This window comes from Apteryx mantelli, chromosome 11 (assembly GCF_036417845.1).
Source record: "Apteryx mantelli isolate bAptMan1 chromosome 11, bAptMan1.hap1, whole genome shotgun sequence".
In the NCBI taxonomy this organism is placed as follows: Eukaryota; Metazoa; Chordata; class Aves; order Apterygiformes; family Apterygidae; genus Apteryx; species Apteryx mantelli.
In genome coordinates this window covers 10,311,920-10,336,374 of record NC_089988.1, presented here as the reverse complement: position 1 = coordinate 10,336,374, position 24,455 = coordinate 10,311,920, and the positions used below count along the sequence as shown (strand labels likewise).

Sequence of the window (24,455 nt, the reverse complement as noted above, 5' to 3'; positions counted from 1 at the left end):
ACTTGTCCCAGTTTCCTGCACATGTTACGTAGCACAGCAAATACAGCCCTTCCCTGTTTCTGGGGTTCGACCACAGGTGTGAAACACTGGTGCTGGCTGACGTTCAAGATCTTTTCACGATACAAAAAGCATTCCCGGCTTTTACATTTGTGATGCTTTTCCATGTAGACTGGGCACCTCTCTCACAAAATCCTGGACAAACCATTTAAAGACTAACAGCCAGGGCCTTGTGCTGCCCCAGATCTACACATCAGCTTGCAGCTAGGGCACCTTCTTCTTGTGCCCATGTTATCTGCAGTCTCGTAGCAGGCAGAAATGGCAATAATGCAGCTATGGAGATGTTTGTGCAATGCCTGACAAAGCTCAAAAATGTTTCTCGACCCAAATACCTTCCTGCCATCCTTAACATGAGAGTAATGTTTGTTGTGTAAAAGGAGGAAATAGGTCTTGAGATATTTGAGATCATTATTTGGCTTAAATATCCCCCAGCTTTTTTTTACCCTTGGACATGATGAAGATGTGTTTAGTAATGTGTATCAGATCCTCAGACAATGGAGCTTTGCTCAGCACAACTGTCCTGTTCATGGACCACCAACAAAACAGTGGTCATTGCCCCTGCTATTTAGATTGAATAAATAGTGCTATTTTCTGTGGATGGTTTTGAAATGGAGGGTAGAGCATATGGCACTGCCTGTCCCACCCCAGCCACTTTTATGATAAAGGTTGGCAGATGGAAAGTCTGATCAGAAAACAAAACAAAACAAAACAAAACTGCCTTTGACTCTAGGGGATCACTGACCCAAACACTTATAAACTCTCTGTATTTGTATTGCTTAAATCAATAGTGGGGAACTAGAAAGATATGTGCCAAAGCTGGTCCTTCACACTGCAACCCCAAAGCCTAAGCCTCTGTGCCCTTTGGGAACCACAAGGTGATGGAGAAGCGGGACCTCAACATCAAGACCAAGTGGCTGCAGCACCTCCAGGACCTGTGCTGTTAAAGGACACTGGATCCAGTGGATTTTTGAATAAAGGGATTCCTCCTTCCTGGTCCACTGGAAGGGAGACTGCTGTGGTTCCCTGTTCCCTGGTCCTGCCAGCAGCGAGACGGGGCATGTACTTCCAAGAGGCATACATATACTCTGTACGGACATGGTCGACCACCAAAAAATCACCTCCAGCAGGGGCACAGTACCTTTACAGGCACCACAGAGACATGAGCAGCACTCATAAACATGAACGATACAAACGGCCTGGTCCTGTTCTTGCTCAGCAGCTAATCAGACTCAGAGCTTGCAGGAGACCTCACACGCACCCTCGCACGGGTGTCTCTGGAGCTGGCTGCCTTGATGTCTGCAAGCCTTCCACACATGCACTCACACAGAACAGCGAGCACACTCACCCAGAAAAGAGCTAGGAAAAGGATTTAATACAATGGTAGGCTACACCGCAGAGAGCAGGTACACAGCCTGGCCGGACAAGTGTCCTTGCCAGCAGCTTGCTTGCACATGACTGGCCCCTTTTATTCCCTCTGCCTCCATTTTCCCATGCTGCTTCTTCCATGATCCAGCTTGATCCCTCCCTTTCTCCAGCTTTATCCCCTTTGAAATAAACAGCCCATCTCCAAGTATTTTTCTTTCATTGGTGCCAGTTTTACTGCCTATGTACTCAAGTTTAATATTTCTGGTACTGTTAGCTAGGCAACCTCTGGCTCATACGGTGCTTCTGATATCATTACCTCGGTACCGCTGGTGCTGCAAGAGTCTACTCCCCGAAGGTTCCCCAATACACGAGTTATGTGTGACGCTTGTCCTTTTCTCATATAACTCTTCCCTTAACCACCGCTGAAATCCAGCCATCGCTCACCGTGCTGTCTGTAACTTGGCAGGGTCTCATTCTGTTCCCTGCAGTGTCCAATGATTTCTCATAGCCACTAGTTTCTCACGCCCTGTTCAGTTATCTCAACCCCGAGGCAGAGCCTAGTCGTCTGCCTGCATACGTTAACCCTGTGTTGCTGGTGGAGCTGTGGGTCTGGATGGGAAGACCCAGGGCCACCACATCCTTCACTGTGGTGCACAAGGACCCAGCCCAGAGCAAGATGACTGAGCTGCCCAAGAGCGCCCAGGTGCTCTGCTGAGCTGAGCTTTGGTCACCCAAAACGCCGTAGCTTCCTTGGGGTCCCACATGAGGAGTCAGGCTGCAGAGATGAACTGGACCCAGTTTTCCTAAAAAGAGTTCACCCTTATAGAATTCCCTTTGGAAATGGGACGCTCAAGCACAAAATTTAAAGAAGCTGTTAACAGTAATTCTGCTCCTCAGAAGCCCTAACAAAATGAAATGCTGATTAGAAACAACTGCAAAGGAGTAAAGCAATGGCAATGCTTTCCCTTCCCCTGTGCTTTGTTTTTCCCTGTGGACTGCAAAATAAAAGGAGAAAAGGGATCTCTGTGTGCTGATTATTTTTCTAACAGATGTTTCCTTTTATCAATTGAACATGCTTCTGCCCATCCCTTTGGCATGTAAAGATATGGATAGAGACAGAAGTGTAAAATAAGGGGGGAATATATAATTTCATTGATGGACAAGAAGAAAAAAGTGTGATAGAAGCATACATAGTTTATTTGAAATAATTCTCAAACATGAAATACTCCTTCAACAAAGAAAAAGAAGGTAGAAAATGCCTAATTATCCAAGAAGAAATACATTCTTTTTTTTTTTTTTCCCCTTCAGGAGAATGCATCCTGGAGTCACCAGTGGAGATAAAGCAGGGCTTTTAATAGTGGACAAACTGACAGTATGTTATGAAAATATGCATTTTTAAGAAATCTCCCTCCAAAGTGAATAATAAAACTATCATCTGCATGCTATCATTGACAAATCAGTGAGGCTGTCTTCATCACACTAATGAAACTGAGAAGTGTATTATGGATTTGAATCCAATGAATTTGAGCCCATTGTAGTGTCTGAGCTTAATTTTCATGTTTAGCATCTTCTGTTATTCAGTGAGAGAAGACATTTTGCGCTTTCCTCAACACCCCTTGGACATTGTCCCTAGAGTTTTCAGCTAAATTTCCTGAGATGACTTATGAAAACTTCCTTGTGTCAGCATGCACTGGCAGTCTAAGTCCCAGTCCCAGCAAAGTTGGTGTGTGTGTGTGTGTGTGTGTGTGTGTGTGTGTGTTCAACATTTTATTAATATTTTTTAGATGTTGTTTATAATAACCCCCTGTAACCAAGACACACAATTCACATTCCTTCCTTTCACTACTACAATCCAATGAGAAAATAAATCTCCTGAGGCACCTGTATTTAATAGCTATATATATGTGTGTGTGATACAACACTGACATATAATTAGAATTGCTGTCATGAAAAGCATCATGACCGGGGGAAAAGCCAAACCTTTGGACGGCCAAGGGCTTCCTCCAGGGCCAGCTTCACAGTCTTGTTTCTGAGACTGTAGATGAAGGGGTTTAAGAACGGGTACAGGACAGTGTTCAGCAAAGCTACAATTGTGTTGGTCTCCAAGGAAACCCCTTCTGAGGGCCGTGCATAGAGAACAATGCAGCTTCCATAGACAATGGCTAAGGCAGTGAGATGGGAAGAACATGTAGCAAAAGCTTTCCTCCTCCCAGATGCTGATGGCATGTGCAGAATACAGTGGAAGATGCACATGTAGGACACCATGATTAAACATAAGGAACCCAGCACTACAAATGATATGAAAATGGAGTCTGCTTTCCAAAGCAGGGTGGTGTCAGAGCAGGACAGTTTGAATAAGGGGGAGCTGTCACAAAAAAAATGGTGGATCTTGTTGGGGCCACAGAAAGTCAGCTTTGAGAACAGAACCAGGTGGTAACTCGAGAGTGTGAAGCCTAGGACCCACGCAGCAACAACCAGGTGGGTGCAGAGCTGCTGCTTCATGATGGCAGCATAATGCAAAGGTTGGCAGATGGCAACATAGCGGTCAAAGGACATGACAACAAGGAGAGCGAACTCTGTAAAACCGAGGGCAACATAGAAATAGGACTGGGCAAAGCAGCTCTTTAATGAGATTGTTCTCCTTCCAGAGCTCAGAATCACCAACAGTTTGATGGTTGTGGAGGATGTGAACCAGATTTCCAGGAATGCCAGATTGCTGATGAAAAAGTACATGGGGGTTTGCAGGCGGTGATCCACACACACGAGGAAAATGATCATTGTGTTCCCCGTCACTGTTGTCAGATACATGAGTAAAAGGATCAGGGAGAGAAACAGCTGTAGCCTTTGATCAAGCCCTGAGAAACCCTCCAGGGTGAACTCAGCAACCGCAGTTTCATTTCCTGCTCCCATGCCCAATTTCAGTACATCCTGCTGAGACAGGAGCATGAAGAAGCAAGTGTGAGAATTTCACAGTCTCAACGGGAGGGTAGATCCTTCCTTCTTTGCTCCCTTGCTTGCTTCCTATGTAACACAGACAGAAATATTCCTCTCAGCCATTCATCACACCCAGATTTCTCTGCTTCACATTTTACTGAGAGTCCTCAAAGATTTTACTGTCTTCTTTCTACCTTTTCCAGACACTCACAAAGGATTCTTTCTCACGAGCACAGTATTGTAAAGAGGTTGTGAACTATTTCATGCCATGCCTGGGAAATTCCCTGTTCACTTGGACCTATTGCAAACATCCATCACATCTGTGTTTCAAAAGCCAAACTAGCCTCCCAGCAAAAATACTTACTAGTATCTGCAGATGCCAGTCCATCCATGTAGATAAGCATGTTGAAAGTTATTCCTTCTACTTTTCAGTACTTGCCTTTTTTGACTTGGAATGTCTGTGAGGCTGTTGCTTTCAAAACAAGCCAGTACTGAGCATGTCTTCTGTAATCCCCTGCTTTCTTCCACAGCTTCTTCCTCTCTGTTTCTCCAGAAACATTGAGGAAACATTGGTATTAAATGTCCTGACCTAAATGCCTTGCTTTCCCTTTAGGGGAAGGGGGAAATCTTCTCATCTTAAAGAACTTAAAGGCTGTCCTTTTGATTATTTGAAATAGGAAGGGTCTGGAACAACAACAACAACAAAAATACTAAGCCGGGTTATATTTTAGACATTGGGCACTTTGGTTTGAGCAAGTTAGCTTCCTCCCATCTTGTCAGTGCAGAGAGAGAGAAGAGTGTCTGGAAGAGACTGGTAACACTTCTTTCGCCTGTCAATTATGGTCTGGGAGGATCCCGTCTCTAGAGCTCTTTTGACTATACAGGGAGGCAAGGAAAAATGAGTACAGACACCAGCTGCTCACAGACACCTCTAATGAAGTCAATGAAATCACTATTTCTGTCTCCACCCTCTTAATTAATGTAGTAGCTAATTTCTTTTTCAAACCAAAGAACATGTCCAACAGAAGGAAGCCCAAGAAAAACATAGGCAATAAATACTGACATTTTCCCTCCACCTTTGCATTTGGTTTTAGACATATAAAGGAAAGGAGCAGATGATTCCACAAATAGGATGCTTCAATAGTGCAAGGGCAGGAGGAGGGGATGATGGGTTTCAAGCAGTGAAACAGAGGTTCTCCACAGACTGTGTTCTTAGTCTGCTGGCTGTCAGCTAAAATCATGCTTCTCCTGAATGTACTTTCTTAGAGGAACCTGCAAAGCTGCCGAGAGCTTACAGCAAAGCAGCTTCTCTGCTCACCATGGGGGTAACCCTCTTGAACCCTTTTATCAGGTTTTGGTTGGTTCAAAGGATTTGCTGTATTCAGGCCCCACGTAGCCAAAAATGGAGATACCCTATGCGATAATGACTATGGCAGTGTGAGATATGCAGGTGAAGAAGGCTTCTTATGGCTTTCCTAGAGGGTATTCTCAGGATCTAGTGCAGGCATAAGACACAGGGGTCAGTGTGAAGGAGCTCAGCAACATAGCGGAGAAGGGAACAAAGCTCATGTTTGAAGGTAGCTGGTGCCCATGCAGGTTGCTCTCATCAAAGGGATGAGACCACAGAAGAAAGAGTCTCTTTACTGGGGACACAGGGTACCTTGGTATATCAGATGGTGGAGCTGAGCAAGAATAGAGATGCCATCACCCAATGGATAAAGATGAGCGTGGAGCCCAACCAGGGCTTCATACAGATGGTACAGTGTGACAGGTTGCAAATGGCCCCACAGCAATTGAAAGACATCACAACAAGCAGGTTGAAATCAGCTGTGCCCAGGAAGATGAAAAGGAAGGTCTGGAACCAGCAAGCAGCTGTGGGATGGTCTTAATCTCCAAGATGAGGCCGACAAACTTTTTAGGGGCAAAGGGAACCAAATATCTAAGAAGGAGAAGCTGCTGGGGAAGAGATACGCTGGTGTGGAACTGATTGAGCCAAATGATGGCTATCATGACCATATTCCCCATGGCAGTGAGCAGATAAATCACCCACGGCAGTGTGAAGAAGAGGATTTGCATTTGAGGAGTGACTGAAAAGGCCTTCAGGAAGAATTTGCTTGCTATGGTACGGTTGGGAGGATCCATTTCAGAAGCCAGTCAGTTGAAGTTGTGACAAGAGTAACTAATGTCATGTGTGGTGAAATTCATCTTGCTGCCTTCATCAACTTTCCCTTCCATTTTCCTAGTCCTACTTTTCTTTCTTGAGGTGGGAGACCAGAACTGCACAAGGGATTCTCATTTTCTCTTTGTTTATATCCAATGCTGTGAAATAAATGTTAATTCATCCCACCTGTCTTTAGACACAGGAAACAACTCTCCTGCCTCACTTGCTTGCAGAGGTAGGCCAGAGTGCTAGCTAAGGGCCAGTACTTGTGGCAAAAGCTTTGGAAATCAAGTTCCACGTATGAAATTCAGGTTTCTCTTACAGTCATAATTGTGGTGTGGGTGGGTAACAGGCTATCAGGCCTGTGCCTGTGTGTGCACTCAGAGCACTCAAGTCATGAATCCCCTGGGTGGTCCAGGAACTCCCTCATCTAGTAATCCACACAGGTGAGCTGATGGGCAGGTTTGAGACAGAGGATGGATTTGAAACTAGGAGATTGACTGAATTCCTAACACCTTCCAAATTAGGTGTTGGACTGACTGGTGCAGGGCTTCTCCAAGTGGGTATTTCAGACAGTTCTGGAGATTTCCAGAGGCAGATCCTCCTGCGTCTGGACCAATTCCTGTGCTTAAATGTGGTGAGTACCATCACAGGTGGAGTATCTGGCTGTTTCAGAATCTCTGCAACAGCTCCTGCTGCAGAACTGATTAAATTGTAAATACTTAAGACCCTTGAAAATTGACAGTAGAAACTGCTCCTGCAAATGAAGAAGCGGCCATGTAGGACAGTCTTTTATGCATTCTTAGGAGAGTTAGGAGATGCTTTGGTATGTAGTTTGAGGTAATCAGTAGCAATGGCTCATGCATATGCTGGAGAGGTCACACAGGACCACAAGCCAGCTGGATTATACAAATTCCCCAAAAGAACAGTTTGGGGAGTTGCATCTGATCCAGTGGAAGCCACTATTGGAAGGACCCTGGCAAAGGAGGCTGCCACCGCTACCTGGACAGTAACCAGCCATCCTGCTCAAGAAATTTGATGCCCCTTGTGAGTGTTACCTGTGACACGCCAATAGAGGGGCGTCTGTGATTCTTTCAGATTCGGGGTTTATTTGCACTGAACTCCAAGAGATCATCATTTGTCAAGTATGAGAATTTATTAGAGATAAGAGGTTATAACAAAAAAAAGCTAGAAATATAACAACTGAAAAAATATATATACATATCAGAGCTCTACAGTTAAATCATGGATGCACGGTACAGCGACTGCTCTCGCCCTTTATTGGCCACCCTTCCGGTACGGTTTTGCCCAGATTCTCCTCACCACGCCATTGACATCCACAGGCCAGCTGATGGTCGGTCAGAGTCCACACCAACTTCTGTGGCTTACTCTCTTTTATAGCCAGTCAAAACAATGCCAGACCACAGTTACACAAAAGCTGTATGGCCTCAGTCAATAACAGCATGCACATCAACAGGTAACCTAGTGCTCAGCCCACAGCACTGCTCAGTTGGCAACAGCACCCATGAACAGGTCATTCTGTGGGGAATGGTTCCACAGCACCTAGATGTTTATGGGGTGAGTCTGTGGTGTCACTTCTCCTCTGTCTGGAATTGTCAGTCGTGGGGTTGTTAGATGGTTGCCCCCAGGCTGCAGCAACCCCACAGTGTGGTGGCTCCAGCCATGATGCACCTGGGGTTCCTTAACTCCTGGGATCACCCCAGAGCAAACCCCTCTTCTGTGGGCTGCACCATCCAGAGTCCCACGCTTGCCTGTGTGGCGCCTGTCACTCCACCCCTTGACACCGCCAGACACACACATTTATTTCAGAAGTCAGCTAATTCCCCTTGGTGTGCAGTGGGCGGCTTTTGGGTAAGCACAGTACTGGGGAAATGCGCACTGCTATTAATAGACGCCAATAGCAAAGCATGCCCATTTGTAGTAACACGTAAACAACTGTTAAAAATAACAGTCTTAATCCTAATAGCAACATGATTGGTCTGGCCTATTGACCCAAATTCGGTGAATCCGAGTGTTGTTCCAGCTCAATATCTTAACACAGAAATCTTATTTCCTTTAATTGCAGGCATTTCTTTCCTGCACCGAAAGATCAGTTTGTTCCCCAAGCTGGAATAGTTCCCTTTAGAGGAGCTTCAAATAGAATTGGTCACCTTTTTTTTTATTATTCTTTTTCCGTATTTCCCTGTCTTCTCTATAGTAAACAGACAACTTTAACTTCAGATCAACAGCTGTTACAATTATGCTTAGATTTTACCATCTTTTTCTCTTTCTTTCCTTTCCTTTCATCAAGGGAAGGTGTTAGCCCCTTCCTTAGGATCATCAATTTTTACAAACACTAGAATACAGCCGTTGAGTTTCGTTATCAGCCTGGTATGTGTATCCTCTCATTCTTAGGTCTGCCATCTTCCTTTGATGTTACTTCTCTCCTGGCTCCTAGATTCATTCTATTATTTAGATACTTTTAAAAACCACATTACTTAGCCTAACAATTCTACCACTCTTTCTGGCTGCTTCTTTTCAAGTTCTTGCTCTTCAGAGGGTCACTCTGTAAAACCCAGACAAAAAGAAAAGCCTACCAAGGCCATTAGGTTGTTATAGTTTGGTTTTAACTGTAACTGCTGAAAATACTTCTTTTAAGGTTACTCGGTTACATCCATCTATTATTCACATTTGAACAGGGATTTTTTTTTTCATTGATTTTTCTTTATGCTCAGAAACTTTTACTACAGCTTGGGGCATTTTCCAGCCCCTGCTGGTTTCTGGTGTACTTAAAGATGCCGGCTTTCCGCATTCGAGGTCTTTTCTTGTTTCCTAACTCTGCCCCTGGGGCTCTTATCTGCAGAGCCCGATCTCCACCCTGAGTCCTCCTGTGCCTCAGTGCCAGGCAGAGCAGTTATACTGGCCGGGGGGGCAGAGCGTTTCTCACGTTCTTGTGAGAAACAAGCTGCCCAAGCCCGGTCCTGCTTTCCACCCAAAGCCTCCCCTGCTTCGCTCCCTCTCCTCTTCCACCTCTCTCTTTCACGTCTGTTTTTCTTCCACATGGTGGACTCCAATTGGCTGACAGAGCCTTCAGTGAAATCCAGACCCGCCCCCCTCCTCCTGCCAGCCAATAGGCAGGTCGCAAATCAGCAGCTGCCTATGGGAATGAGCTAGGGGAGGAGTCACAATGTTGCAGCGTCCAGATGGAGTGTTGTAAAGGTGAGGCTACAAACTGTCCATTTAATCGGGGAATGGGGGAACAGAAGAGAGAGCCACACAGCTCCTGGGGGTCCCGGGCGATGCTGGGGGCCGTGCTGCTCTTGGGGATCCCAGACCAGGCTGTGTTTCTGTACAAAAGTCTGGAAAAGTCTTGAAGCAAGCCTCTAGAGAAGAGGGAATTTCCTGGATGCTTAGAGAAACTCATGCAGGACCCAGGGAGGTTGAGGGAAACCCATCCCACCCACCCCCAAACCCACTGCTCTCCCTGGAGACCTTCCTGCATCCTCGGGCTGGGAGCAGGAGGGGGTCTGTGGGCACGGCCACATCCCAGACTAGCCTCCTTCAGGCCTTCAGCTTCACAGCGTGTCACAGCTTCAAATGAGCTCTCTAGAGCAGCACTTCCCATGCCCCTGGTGTGTAGAGAAGACTTTGGGTAGTCAAGCAGAAGACAAGGGAGAGAAAGAGCAGAGACATCAGAGTGCAGAGCTGGGGCTCCCAGCATCACAGAGGGGGTGCCACAGGCTCAAGAAGCAACCCAAAGAAGTAAAGGAGTCCTTCCTTTTGCAGTGACTTGGAAAGCCACATCTCTCACAGTATTCAAGGGGGACGGAGTCTCTCTTCTGCAAGATTTGCCCCTGGACTAGGCAGAGACTAGCAAGAGCAGGAAGGCTGGTTGCAGGGATGCTCTCAAGCTTCAGCAGCTGCAGAGCTGGGAGCTGGTCATCTCACACACTTGGGAGTGAGTCAAAATGCACGTCCTGAGGCATCGCACTGCCTCATAGGCTCTGCACCGGAGCCTGGACAGCAGCACTGCAGTGTGTGAGCGTGTCCTCAGAAGCCCAGAGTCATAAAATGTGGGAGATCCAGGATGTCGGGGCTGTACAGACCCGGGAGAGCAAGGGTGCCTGCGGGGAGGAGGAGGGCAGGGGGCTGAGGAGCGTACCCAGGGGAGAATTCTCGCACAGCCCCAAGGTGACACTGAAAAGCACAAGGACCAAATGAGGCCCAGGGATGAGAAATGGCTTTTCTCAGGCTCAGCCAGAAGGAAAGATGGGCAAACTTCATGGGAAATGGGAAAACTTCCCCACATTTGCTACCTGGCCTCGCCCATGGCTTTGGAGCCTGGCAGGCTCCAGGGTCCTGGATAAGGGCCTCTGGATGATGTGTGTTAAGGCTATGTTTGCTCTTCTCTGGCATAGCATCTCTAGCTGAAGCACTGCCGACTGAGAAACCTTGCCGAGCACTTCTAAAAGCAAAGAGCCTGCCCTGGTGCCTAAAGGAGGAAAGCTACGTCCTGTCCCACATTGTCCTACATCCTGCTTCCACAAAAAGAGTGGCCCACAGCAGAAACCAGTTTTGAGGCTCACCAAAGCATTTCTCAGCCTGTGGCCATGCTTTGTGCTGGTTCATCCCACATGCCTTGGATCCTGTAAAAATGCCAACCCCCAAACCCCAGATTCCTGCACAGGTCTGCCCAGTGCAGTGACCTGTCGGTGCAGGGGCGCAGAAGTGACATCTCCAGTGCCCCGTTTGAGATATTTCACAGTCTTTGACACTGTCTGGAGACATTCCTGAAGGATTTATCAGAAAATTATGGAAAATAACTGCACTGAAGGCAGGTGGCTGCTTTCCAGCACATGAGGGGAAATCTCTCTGCTCTCTCCCTGCCTGTGCCATCTCCATGGCAGTGACCTACTGAGCCCCCAGATGACACGAGCTGAGGTCCCAATGGGACGTGCCACATCACAGGGAGGTCTCCCCGGTGTCGTGGGTGGGGACCCTCACTTCCCTGTGAGGCCCAGGCACTCCTGGGCACTGCTCACACCCTCCCCACGGCTGCCTTTCATAGTGGCTCCACGGCAAGGAGAGGGGACAGGAGGCAGTGGGGCCACGTTGAGGCCCCTCACCAACAGGCAGAGGAGCAGGGGCATGTTGGAAAGGAGTTTTGGGTAATGAGATGGGAAGAGCGTCCTGTTTCTCTGGCTGGAGAGGTGAAACGAGAGCAAGAGGGCAAGCGAGATGGAGGACTGCTGGATGGACACCATCAGCCAGGACCACAGCTCCTTGTCCCCTGCGCTCCTGCGGCTCTCTACCGAGGGTAAGGGCTTTGGGAGATCCTTCCCGAGGTGTCGCACAGAGACTGTTAACTGCCAAAACTGCTGTGGATCCCGGGCTGTGGGGGTGCCTGGACAGGGCTGGGGGCTGCTGCGAGAGCCCTGCCTGAGGGTCCCCTCTGGCTCGGGGGACAATGTGGCAGCCAGGACTGCTGGGTCCAGGGGATGGGGCTGTCCTGAGCCCCAAGGCTTCTGTGCGGCCAGCTCCATCGCCTCTTAGGGTGGGGGGGGAGCATGGGAATCCATGACAGGTTTCCCTGGGAGTGGGTCCCCCCTTGGGGTCTGGCTCTGAGAGGAAAGGGGTCCAGCATCCCAGACGCTGAGGTGGCCTGCAGCTCCATGGGGCTCTCAAGACCCTGCTGGAAATGTCCGTATATGATAATAAAACCTTCACCTTTTAATAACCCCAAGTCCTCTGGGTGTTTGGGAAAAATCTCTCTTCCTTCCCCCTCGATCCTTTTATGCTTCCAGCTTGGCGCAGCATGTTTTGGGCTCAGAGATGCCACCTTCAGATGACCACAGCCCCTGTCCTTCTGCAAATTGGGCTCAAACCTCTGCACCCAAAAGAAAATACATTGGAGAGAGCAGATTGGAAACAGGCAGAGGTGCAATCCTCATTCAACAGGTCCTGGCTGACACCAAGGTTTTTTCTCTGAGCTGTGGTGGGCAGTGCTGGGGTGAGCCCAACACAGCCATCTCCCCCAGCCCCCTCACGACCCCACACCACCGCTCCCTAGCCAAGCCCTAGGGCTGCCGTGGGCAGGGGGCCAGGGCAGGAGGGGGAGAGGACACTGCCCTGCCCTGCCCTGCCCTGCCCTGGGGGCAGCAGGATGCTGCCTGTGGACTCCGGTGCCACGGCCAGCCCCAGGGCCCCCAGGCCGGCACCACGGATGCCACCAGCACAGGCCCCAGTGCTGCCCCCCCACACCCCGCACGCCCCCAGGGCGCAGGGCAGCCAGCAGCCCCGCGGGGCCCCCGCCGCACAGCCCAGCCCCGCCGGGGCAGCGGCCGCACCCCGGGGCCCCGCACTGCCCGCCCACACAGCACCGCGCTGCCCCCAGGCCCCGCCGCGCCCCGCGCTGCCGCCCACAACATGGCGCCCGACTGCGGGGGAGGGGGCAGAGCTGGCCGCCAGGGCAGGAGGGCCCAGCGTTGCCATGGCATCGCCCCAGTGCAGCCCTCCTATTGGCTGTCAGGAGGAGGAGGGCGGGCAGCGATTTCACTGATGGCTCTGCCAGCCAATTGCAGTCCAACATGTGGGGAAAAAAAAGACGTCAAAGAAAGAGGTGGAAGAGGAGCGGGAGCAAAGCAGGCGAGAAGCGAGTGGGCGAGAGCGTTTGGTGGGGGCTGCGGGCGCGTTCAAATGGCGGCGGGTGCCCTCCCGCCGGGGCGGGGCAGCGGTGCTGGCTTTGCCGGGGCTGCTTTGCTGCAGGAGCTGCAGCAGGGTCTGGTGGGGCCGTGAGCAGGGGCCAGAGTGACATGGGCCAGAGGGGGGAGCTGCCCTGCAGCCAGACGTGGCAGCCTGCCGCGAGCAGCTGGGCCGGGGCGGCTCGGTGGGGTTTGGGGGCAGGAAGCTTTGGCCCTGTGGTGGCTCTGGGATCCCTGTTAAAGCGTTTCCCTGAGCTGCTGCTGCCAGCGCAGCCCCAGGTGCTGCTTTGAGGTGCATTTGGGAGGTGCTGGGCAAAGTGTGAGCAGGCTGCTGGTGTCGTCGCGAGGTGCCCTTCACAATGGTGCCTTTTGTTGTGAAAACTGCATTTCCGAGTGGCTCTGAGAGAGGCTGTGCCTGCATGTGATGCTGTGCCTTAGCCGTTGTTTTTGCTCCCTGCCTCTTGCTTTGCGCCGAGACCTGTGAGCCTGGCAGCAGCATGAAGGGTGTTTGCAGAAGAGCTCTGTAAGTGTGAGCTGTTTTGCTTGTCAGGGCCTTGAAAGTTGATGAACGGCCAGTGCTTGCACTTGCCATTGTTCTTTCCATGCTCCTAGGTCAGGGTGAAGAGTTGCTGAATTGTGTCTCTGCTGGTTTCACCAACTGAGATGCCCTGGCCTGAGTCCTTCCACGTGTCTCCAGTTGTCAGGGCCTAAAATAGGAGAATGCTTGTTGTCCTGGATGTGTAGAGGATTTTCTGGTTTTGTTCAGCGTTGGGGAAGGAACCAGAGTTCTGAGTTGCGGGAAGGCTTCTCCCTGTGCCTGGGACATGAGGCCCTGCTGTCTTCAGTTTCATGATCGCTGCTCCCATGCAATCCTCCCGTTAGAAAATGTTGCCAAGAATTACTTGCAGGCTGTTCTGCAATTCTTAAATTTCATAGGCTAGGTGTTGATAATGCATAGCAGAAGCTAATCTTTTGGTGTAGTAACTGGTAGGCAAGGGGTGTTTGAGAGCATTGTGAGTATTATGAGGCCATGATGTGAATCTGTGATGTGATGACACCTATGTGTGAGCAGCTGACAGGTCAGGGGAAGATGCATGGCTTGGATGTTGGTGGTGAGGTCACTTCTGGGTTTGTTGCATGTGCTCAGAGGAGGGCTTGACCCCTGCAGAGCTCTACAGCAATACAGAAATGCAACTCATTAATCAAGCAGAAGTCGATATTCCACATCATCTGACACAAATTTTATTCCACTCCATCGTCATGAGTTAGTACTGCTACATTTAAAATGCAGATGATGTTCTGTGGTGAGCATGGACATGGAGTTGGCCTTTCCACTTGTTGCTAAGTAGAAGCTTGCAGCGTCCTCGCAGTCAGCTAGGGAGTCCAGCTAGACTTTTGAGGCTGCTAAGTGAATGTAGCGCTGGTGTGAGCAGTGGTGTGAATAATCTCTTCTTGCCAGGGTGTGTGTGTGCTTTAGAAGTTGCCCCTGTCAAAAGAGCAGGGAGCTTGTGAGATTTTCCTGCAAAGTCTGAATGCTGTGTCTGTCTTTGAGGTGTCCAGCTGCTTTTATGACATGTTTAGAACTGTAACACTTTAGGGGTCTCTGATTTTCTGTCCACGTATGCAGTCATTGGAGAATGGGTGCAAAGGCTGTTGGAGGAGACGGAAGGAATGTCGCCCCCCAAAAAGGGTATGGGCCACATTTTGAAAGAGATTTCTTGTTCAGAGAAGTTGAGGCACAAGCGAGAGGGAAAAGCTGGCCTGATCAGCCACTGTGAGAGCACTTCTTCTCTGCTTCCTGGTGGGAAGGTGGGAAGTGAGCAGGCCCCGGGCTGTGAGTGGCTGTTCAGAGGCAGAGCCTGTTGCAAGGCCTTGGAGGACTAGAAAGGAATGGAAGGTCTGGAGAGTTGGGCTTTGTGTGTTGTGGGGTGCTTGGGGTGCCCTGTGTGCTGCCGTGTGTGGTGCTGTGGGCTGTGTGTCGCTGATGCAGAGGCGTGTGTTGGTTGCCAACCCTCTGTGAGGTGTGGAGGTAACGGCGTGTTACAGTGCGAGATGCCCTGTGGTGGAGCCGGGTGGTGGCGCCAGTGTTTTGGTGCTCAGCGTGGGAGGAGGTGTCTGGAGAGAGCAGTGCTCTGCTCCCAAGGCCCAGCCTGCCATCACGGTGTCCTTCTGGGAGACCTGGGTGAGGACTGTTGGTGACCGTGTTGCCTCCTTGGAGCATTGTGGTGCGAGGCAGGGCTGCTCCCAGTTTGGTGGTTTGTGTCAGCTGAGGTTCAGGCTTGCAGTTTCGGAAGGGTTTGATGCTTCCGTGAGTCTTTGGGATTTTACTGACTGCTGGCGAGAGTTCTCTTCTCCCTCCTTAAAGGCTTTCTGCTGAATCTGGACCCTCATTGCATCTTCCCATCTCAGACGCTAATCCATTCCAGTCCCTCAGCGAGATGGGTAGTTAATGAAAGCAGTCAGAGGCATTTCTGCACGTTGTGCCTACGCAGAGCCTTGCAGAGAGGGGAGATGCCCCCTCACAAGAAGTCAGGCCTGTGAGGGCGATGGGTGGCTCTGAGACACCTGTCCTTGTTGAGCGGTGGAGGCGGCATCTCCAAAGCCTCTGGTGCCTTTGGCAAGAGTCTCATAATAGCATATTCCTTGAGGCTGCAATGGGGGAGCCATGTGGAGGTAGCAGGGCTCCAACGCCCTGCTGCAGGCAGGTGCCAGTAGAGGAGGTATCTTGGGGCCTTTTCCAGTGAAGTTTTGATTACCTCCAAGGATGGAGATCTGGGAACCTCTCTGGATCCCTGTGCCACAGTTTGGCCACCGTCATGGAGAAAAAGGTTTCTTCTTAATGTCTCAGAAGCATTTCCCATTGTCCGATTTGTCCCTGTTGCCTCCCATGCTACTAGTGTGCACCTCCAAGAAAATCCGGCTCCGTCTTCTCTGTGCCCTCCATAAGGTAGCTGTGCACAGCATGAAGATCCCCGTTGGCCTTCTCTTGTCTAGGCTGAACAAAGCCAGCTCTCGCAGCCTCTCCTTTTATGCCCCACGCTGCAGCCCCTGACCATCTTGGTGTCCCTGTGCTGGACTCCCTGCAGTGTGTTAGCGCCTGTGCAGAACTGGAGAGCCCAAACAGGACCTGGTATACAGACATGGTGTCACCTGTGCCAAAAAGAGGGGTAGAAGGTCTTGGTGGCCCTGCTGGCTGTGCTCTCCCCAATAGAGCTCAGCACAGAGGGGAGACATTTGCCCCTGCCTGCTGAGACTCTGTAAGGCCAGCAGAACTGACAGTAACACTCCGATTCTTTCTTTCTTTCTAGGTTGCTCCACTCATGGAGGTTCCCAGTGCAGTGCTAGAGCCGCTGAGGATGGAGGCAGGATGCCAGGCTGTGTCCCTGTACCTGTGAACATCTTGGCCAGCGTCGTGTGCCCTCTGTGAAAGCAGCTGCAAGTGACTGAGAAGAGGCTACGTATGGATGCGAAGGCTTCCATAAATGCGCCTGTCTTCCCTGGGTGACTTGGGTTGTGGGTTCAGCTCCTGGTACCTCTGCTGTGCTGCAAATTCCGCCTCCCACAACTGCTGTTATTGCCAGCCCGCTCAACAAATGCTACGGTGCCCCCTCCTTTTCCTAGGAGGTTGTGGTGCCATATAGGACGAGTCCAAGACCCTTATAATAGATGCCAGCATGTCTGGAGTGCCTTTGTGTGAGTGCCCCAAAGCGTCCATAGCTTGACCTGAGGAAGTCTCAGAGCTCTTGGGCTGCTGGCTCTGCGAGGGGTGAAGATGTGCCCAGGGCCAGGTTGCCTGTGGCACCCAGCCCTCCGTGCTCTGTGAAGCCAGCTGTGGAGCGCGGACTGCTGCTGCAGAGGCTGCGCAGCCAGGAGAGCTGTCATTTCAGCAGCCGTCCAGTGTGGGGCTGTCTCATTGCTTGGGCCTCATGTCAAAGCCTCTGCACCCTTTTTCCCTGCACTGGGGCTCCTTGTGCAAGTAACTAAAGGAAAGGAAGGGAGGTTCCTTTGGGCTCAGGAGGCCTTCCGGACTCTCAAGTGTTTCTGTGTTGTATCTGTAACTTTTGTATTACTACAGAAAATCCCCATGTCCCCATCCCTAGCAGGAGGTTCGTGAGGGGATGGGGGTGGAAAGCAGCAGCCTGCTGTGCCCAAAGAAAGCAGGATCCTTCCCTCTGAAAAGAGCAGCATCGCCCAAGGAGCCAGCTCTGTCCCGGCCTGATCTTGTGCTGCTCATTTGCACAGGCCTTGTGAGCCCAGAGTGCCTTGGCCACCTTGTGGTGTTACCGCAAGAGCTTGCCTGAGTGTCTGGGTTGAGGTGCCAAGGGAAGGCAGCGAGCAGAGCAGTGGCTGGGGAGTGTGCAAGTGGCGAGTGTCCTGCATGCATCTGTTCTTGCTGGCACTTGGTTGTATCTAGCAGAAGAGGCAGCTGTGTGGGGCAGAGGCAGTGTGTTTGTAGAGTAGGTGGCAGAGCAGAGGTCTGGCGTCAGGTTGATGCCTGGTGCAGTGCCGAGTTGGACTGAGAGTGTCAGAAAGCCTTTGCAGTGCAGCTGCTCCCTCAGCTGATCTCTGTCCCTAGAAATGCACTAGAAATGGAAGTGGCATGCTGCTCCCATTGTGTAGGTGCTGCAGTGCGAAGGCTCCCAGCTCGGACTTGATGGTACTAAAGGAAAAGCGAGACCAATTGTTCCTTTTGTGATTTGTCGCCAGAGTGCCAGAGTGGAGCTGTCCCATGATCTGGAGAGAGTCTTGCCGGGAGATGAAAGCCTTTTGCTGAAGACTGTTCTGTACGGAATGATCACAGCGTAATCAAGGGACGTGCGAGTGGCCCAGATGAGCTTCTCCTCCGTGAAGGTTTGCACTTTTGAGCTCCCTTGTGACTCAGTCAAAGATAGGGCAGCAGCAGGCAGGTCGATGCCATTTGTGCTTGTGAGGTGAGTTGTGCCTCTGAAGCTGGTAGGCCAACAGCATGCATGTAGCGTTGGTGATGATGGTGAGGTCTCTTGTGTCTCAGTGCCTCCTAAAGGGTGAGCAGGGCCATTGCTGCTGTTGGTGCTTTTGTGGTGAGTTGTGCATCAGTATGTGACTGGCGATCAGCATGGACATTGCTGCTGTTTGTGCTTGTTTAGGTCAATTGTGCCTCAGTTGCAAAGAGGCCAGGAGCAGCTATTTGGCTTCATGGCTGCCTGTGAGGTCACTTCAGCATGAGCACCTGACAGTCCAGCTTGCTGCATATTGCTGCTGCTTGTGTTTGTGGAGTCATTTGGCCTCAGTATCTGCTAGGCCACAGGCAGCCACATTGCTCCTTTTTTGTATCTGTGAGGTGACTTTTGCTTCACCACCTGATTAGACAGCATCAAGCACATTGCTATTTTTGTGCTTGTGAGGTCACATGTGCCTCAATGCCTGATAGACCAGTGGTAGTCATGTGGCTGCAGTCTGTGGTTCTGGGGTAACTGTGGTTCAGTGGCTGATAGGCCAGTGCTGGTCACGTGGCTGCGGTTTGTGGTTGTGATGTCACTTGTGGCTCAGTGCCTGATAGGCCAGTGCTGGTGATGTGGGTGGAGTTTGTGGTTGTGATGTCACTTGTGGCTCAGTGCCTGATAGGCCAGTGCTGGTCACGTGGCTGCAGTTTGTGGTTGTGAGGTCACTTGTGGCTCAGGGCCTGATAGGCCAGTGATGGTGAGGCGGCTGCAGTTTGTGGTTGTGATGTCAGTTGTGTCTCAGTGCCTGATAGGCCATGCTGGTCACATGGGTGGAGTTTGTGTTTGTGATGTTACTTGTGGCTCAGTGCCTGATAGGCCAGTGCTGGTGATGTGGGTGGAGTGTGTGGTTGTGATGTCAGTTGTGTCTCAGTGCCTGATAGGCCATGCTGGTCATGTGGGTGCAGTTTGTGGTTGTGATGTCACTTGTGGCTCAGTGCCTGATAGGCCAGTGCTGGTGATGTGGGTGGAGTTTGTGTTTGTGAGGTCACTTGTGGCTAGTGCCTGATAAGCAGTGCTGGTGATGTGGGTGGAGTTTGTGTTTGTGATGTCACTTGTAGCTCAGTGCCTGAGAGGCCATGCTGGTCCTGTGGGTGGAGTTTGTGTTTGTGATGTCACTTGTGGCTCGGTGACTGATAGGCCAGTGCTGCTCCTGTGGGTGGAGTTTGTGTTTGTGAGATCACTTGTGGCTCAGTGCCTGATAGGCCAGTGCTGGTGATGTGGGTGCAGTTTGTGTTTGTGATGTCACTTGTGGCTCAGTTCCTGATAGGTCAGTGCTAGTCACATGGCTGCAGTTTGTGTTTGTGATGTCACTTGTGGCTCAGTGCCTGACAGGCCAGTGCTGGTCACATGGGTGCAGTTTGTGTTTGTGATGTCAGTTGTTGCTCAGTGCCTGATAGGCCAGTGCTGGTGATGTGGGTGCAGTTTGTGATGTGACTTGTGGCTCAGTGTCTGACAGGCCTGTGCTGGTCCTGTGGCTGCAGTTTGTGTTTGTGATGTCACTCGTGGCTCAGTGACTGACAGGGCAGTGCTGGTCCTGCGGGTGGAATTTGTGTTTGTGATGTCAGTTGTTGCTCAGTGCATGATAGGCCAGTGCTGGTCACGTGGGTGCAGTTTGTGTTTGTGATGTCACTTGTGGCTCAGTGCCTGAGAGGCCATGCTGGTCCTGTGGGTGCAGTTTGTGGTTGTGATGTCACTTGTGGCTGAGTGCATAATAGGCCGGTGCTGGTCATGCGGGTGCAGTTTGTGGTTTTGAGGTCACTTGTGGCTCAGTGCCTGACAGGCCAGTGCTTGTCCTGTGGATAGAGTTTGTGTTTGTGATGTCACTTGTGGCTCAGTGCCTGATAGGCCAGTGCTGGTGATGTGGGTGGAGTTTGTGGTTGTGATGTCACTTGTGGCTCAGTTCCTGACATGCCCGTGCTTGTCCTGTGGGTGGAGTTTGTGGTTGTGAGGTCACTAGTGGCTGAGTGCCTGATAGGCCAGTGCTTGTCCTGGGGGTGGAGTTTGTGTTTGTGATGTCACTCGTGGCTCAGTGCCTGATAGGCCACTGCTGGTGATGTGGGTGGAGTTTGTGGTTGTGAGGTCACTTGTGGCTCAGTACCTGAGAGGCCATGCTGGTCCTCTGCCTGCAGTTTGTGGTTGTGATGTCACTTGTGGCTCAGTTCCTGAGAGGCCATGCTGGTCCTGTGGGTGGAGTTTGTGGTTGTGATGTCACTTGTGGCTCAGTGAGTGCTAGGCCAGTGCTAGGTGCGTGGCTGATGTTTGTGGTTGTGAGGTCAGTGGTGGCTCAGTGCCTGCTAGGCCAGTGCTAGGTGCGTGGCTGCTGTTGGTGGTTGTGAGGTCACTTGTGGCTCAGTTCCTGCTAGGCCAGTGCTAGGTGCGTGGGTGCTGGTTGTGGTTGTGAGGTCACTTGTTGCTCAGTGTCTGATAGGCCAGTGCTAGGTGCGTGGGTGCTGTTGGTGGTTGTGAGGTCAGTGGTGGCTCAGTGCCTGCTAGGCCAGTGCTAGGTGCGTGGCTGCTGTTGGTGGTTGTGAGGTCAGTGGTGGCTCAGTGCCTGCTAGGCCAGTGCTAGGTCGTGGGTGCTGTTTTCAATTGTGAGGTCAGTGGTGGCTCAGTGCCTGCTAGGCCAGTGCTAGGTGCGTGGCTGCTGTTTGTGGTTGTGAGGTCAGTGGTGGCTCAGTGCCTGCTAGGCCAGTGCTAGGTGCGTGGGTGCTGTTTGTGGTTGTGAGGTCAGTGGTGTCTCAGTGCCTGCTAGGCCAGTGCTAGGTGCGTGGCTTCTGTTGGTGGTTGTGAGGTCAGTGGTGGCTCAGTGCCTGCTAGGCCAGTGCTAGGTGCGTGGCTGCTGTTTGTGGCTGTGAGGTCAGTGGTGTCTCAGTGCCTGCTAGGCCAGTGCTAGGTGCGTGGATGCTGTTTGTGGTTGTGAGGTCAGTGGTGGCTCAGTGCCTGCTAGGCCAGTGCTAGGTGCGTGGCTGCTGGTTGTGGTTGTGAGGTCAGTGGTGGCTCAGTGCCTGTTAGGCCAGTGCTAGGTGCGTGGCTGCTGGTTGTGGTTGTGAGGTCACTTGTGTCTCAGTGCCTGCTAGGCCAGTGCTAGGTGCGTGGCTGCTGTTTGTGGTTGTGAGGTCACTTGTGGCTCAGTGCCTGCTAGGCCAGTGCTAGGTGCGTGGCTACTGTTTTGAACTGTGAGGTCAGTGGTGGCTCAGTGCCTGCTAGGCCAGTGCTAGGTGCGTGGCTGCTGTTTGTGGTTGTGAGGTCAGTGGTGGCTCAGTGCCTGCTAGGCCAGTGCTAGGTGCGTGGCTGCTCTTTTCAATTGCGAGGTCACTTGTGTCTCAGTGCCTGCTAGGCCAGTGCTAGGTGCATGGCTGCTGTTTGTGGTTGTGGGGTCACCTGTGTCTCAGTGCCTGCTAGGCCAGTGCTAGGTGCGTGGGTGCTGTTTGTGGTTGTGAGGTCACTTGTGGCTCAGTGCCTGCTAGGCCAGTGCTAGGTGCGTGGCTGCTGTTTTCAATTGTGAGGTCAGTGGTGGCTCAGTGCCTGCTAGGCAAGTGCTAGGTGTGTGGCTGCTGTTTTCAATTGTGAGGTCAGTGGTGGCTCAGTGCCTGCTAGGCCAGTGCTAGGTGCGTGGCTGCTGTTTGTGGTTGTGAGGTCAGTGGTGGCTCAGTGCCTGCTAGGCCAGTGCTAGGTGCGTGGCTGCTGTTTGTGGTTGTGAGGTCAGTGGTGGCTCAGTGCCTGCTAGGCCAGTGCTAGGTGCGTGGCTGCTGTTTGTGGTTGTGAGGTCAGTGGTGGCTCAGTGCCTGCTAGGCCAGTGCTAGGTGCGTGGCTGCTGTTTGTGTCTGTGAGGTCAGTGGTGGCTCAGTGCCTGCTATGCCAGTGCTAGGTGCGTGGCTGCTGTTTTCAATTGTGAGGTCCCTTGTGGCTCAGTGCCTGCTAGGCCAGTGCTAGGTGCGTGGCTGCTGTTTGTGGTTGTGAGGTCAGTGGTGGCTCAGTGCCTGCTAGGCCAGTGCTAGGTGCGTGGCTGCTCTTTGTGGTTGTGAGGTCAGTGGTGGCTCAGTGCCTGCTAGGCCAGTGCTAGGTGCGTGGCTGCTGTTGGTGGTTGTGAGGTCAGTGGTGGCTCAGTGCCTGCTAGGCCAGTGCTAGGTGCGTGGCTGCTGTTGGTGGTTGTGAGGTCAGTGGTGGCTCAGTGCCTGCTAGGCCAGTGCTAGGTGCGTGGCTGCTGTTTGTGGTTGTGAGGTCAGTGGTGGCTCAGTGCCTGCTAGGCCAGTGCTAGGTGCGTGGCTGCTGTTTGTGGTTGTGAGGTCAGTGGTGGCTCAGTGCCTGCTAGGCCAGTGCTAGGTGCGTGGCTGCTGTTTGTGGTTCTGAGGTCAGTGGTGGCTCAGTGCCTGCTAGGCCAGTGCTAGGTGCGTGGCTGCTGTTGGTGGTTGTGAGGTCAGTGGTGGCTCAGTGCCTGCTAGGCCAGTGCTAGGTGCGTGGCTGCTGTTTGTGGTTGTGAGGTCAGTGGTGGCTCAGTGCCTGCTAGGCCAGTGCTAGGTGCGTGGCTGCTCTTTTCAATTGCGAGTTCACTTGTGTCTCAGTGCCTGCTAGGCCAGTGCTAGGTGCGTGGCTGCTGTTTGTGGCTGTGAGGTCAGTGGTGGCTCAGTGCCTGCTAGGCCAGTGCTAGGTGCGTGGCTGCTCTTTTGAATTGTGAGGTCAGTGGTGGCTCAGTGCCTGCTAGGCCAGTGCTAGGTGCGTGGCTGCTGGTTGTGGTTGTGAGGTCACTTGTGGCTCAGTGCCTGCTAGGCCAGTGCTAGGTGCATGGCTGCTGTTTGTGGTTGTGAGGTCACTTGTGGCTCAGTGCCTGCTAGGCCAGTGCTAGGTGGGTGGGTGCTGTTTGTGGTTGTGAGGTCAGTGGTGGCTCAGTGCCTGCTAGGCCAGTGCTAGGTGCGTGGCTGCTGTTTTGAACTGTGAGGTCAGTGGTGGCTCAGTGCCTGCTAGGCCAGTGCTAGGTGCGTGGGTGCTGTTTCAATTGTGAGGTCAATGGTGGCTCAGTGCCTGCTAGGCCAGTGCTAGGTGCGTGGCTGCTGTTTGTGGTTGTGAGGTCAGTGGTGGCTCAGTGCCTGCTAGGCCAGTGCTAGGTGCGTGGCTGCTGGTTGTGGTTGTGAGGTCAGTGGTGGCTCAGTGCCTGCTAGGCCAGTGCTAGGTGCATGGTTGCTGTTTGTGGTTGTGAGGTCAGTGGTGGCTCAGTGCCTGCTAGGCCAGTGCTAGCTGCGTGGCTGGTCTTTTCAAATGCGAGTTCACTTGTGTCTCAGTGCCTGCTAGGCCAGTGCTAGGTGCGTGGCTGCTGTTTGTGGTTGTGAGGTCAGTGGTGGCTCAGTGCCTGCTAGGCGAGTGCTAGGTGCGTGGCTGCTGTTTGTGGTTGTGAGGTCAGTGGTGGCTCAGTGCCTGCTAGGCCAGTGCTAGGTGCGTGGGTGCTCTTTGTGGTTGTCAGGTCCCTTGTTTCTCAGTGCCTGCTAGGCCAGTGCTAGGTGCGTGGCTGCTGTTTGTGGCTGTGAGGTCAGTGGTGTCTCAGTGCCTGCTAGGCCAGTGCTAGGTGTGTGGGTGCCCTTTGTGGTTGTCAGGTCCTTTGTTTCTCAGTGCCTGCTAGGCCAGTGCTAGGTGCGTGGGTGCTGTTTGTGGTTGTGAGGTCAGTGGTGGCTCAGTGCCTGCTAGGCCAGTGCTAGGTGCGTGGCTGCTCTTTTCAATTGCGAGGTCACTTGTGGCTCTGTGCCTGCTAGGCCAGTGCTAGGTGCGTGGCTGCTGTTTGTGGTTGTGAGGTCAGTGGTGGCTCAGTGCCTGCTAGGCCAGTGCTAGGTGCGTGGCTGCTGTTTGTGGTTGTGAGGTCAGTGGTGGCTCAGTGCCTGCTAGGCCAGTGCTAGGTGCGTGGCTGCTCTTTTCAATTGCGAGTTCACTTGTGTCTCAGTGCCTGCTAGGCCAGTGCTAGGTGCGTGGCTGCTGTTTTCAGTTGTGAGGTCAGTTGTGGCTCAGTGCCTGCTAGGCCAGTGCTAGGTGCGTGGGTGCTGTTTGTGGTTGTGAGGTCAGTGGTGGCTCAGTGCCTACTAGGCCAGTGCTAGGTGCGTGGCTGCTGTTTGTTGTTGTGAGGTCAGTGGTGGCTCAGTGCCTGCTAGGCCAGTGCTAGGTGCGTGGGTGCTGTTTGTGCTTGTGAGGTCAGTGGTGGCTCAGTGCCTGCTAGGCCAGTGCTAGGTGCGTGGCTGCTGTTTGTGGTTGTGAGGTCAGTGGTGGCTCAGTGCC

General features: G+C 52.1%; 1 protein-coding gene across 1 annotated transcript; it reads right to left on the bottom strand.

The window, feature by feature from the left end:
- Window positions 1–3,378: 3,378 nt before the first annotated feature.
- On the bottom strand, window positions 3,379–4,368 carry LOC136992970 (olfactory receptor 6F1-like). Its single transcript, XM_067302989.1, has one exon. It carries the CDS (start codon window positions 4,366–4,368, stop codon window positions 3,379–3,381), a length of 990 nt encoding a protein of 329 aa, XP_067159090.1.
- Window positions 4,369–24,455: the final 20,087 nt, after the last annotated feature.

What these genes read in the sequence shown, in the direction of transcription:
- LOC136992970 (XM_067302989.1), bottom strand. Translation starts at nt 4,368, where the DNA reads ATGCTCCTGTCTCAGCAGGATGTACTGAAATTGGGCATGGGAGCAGGA.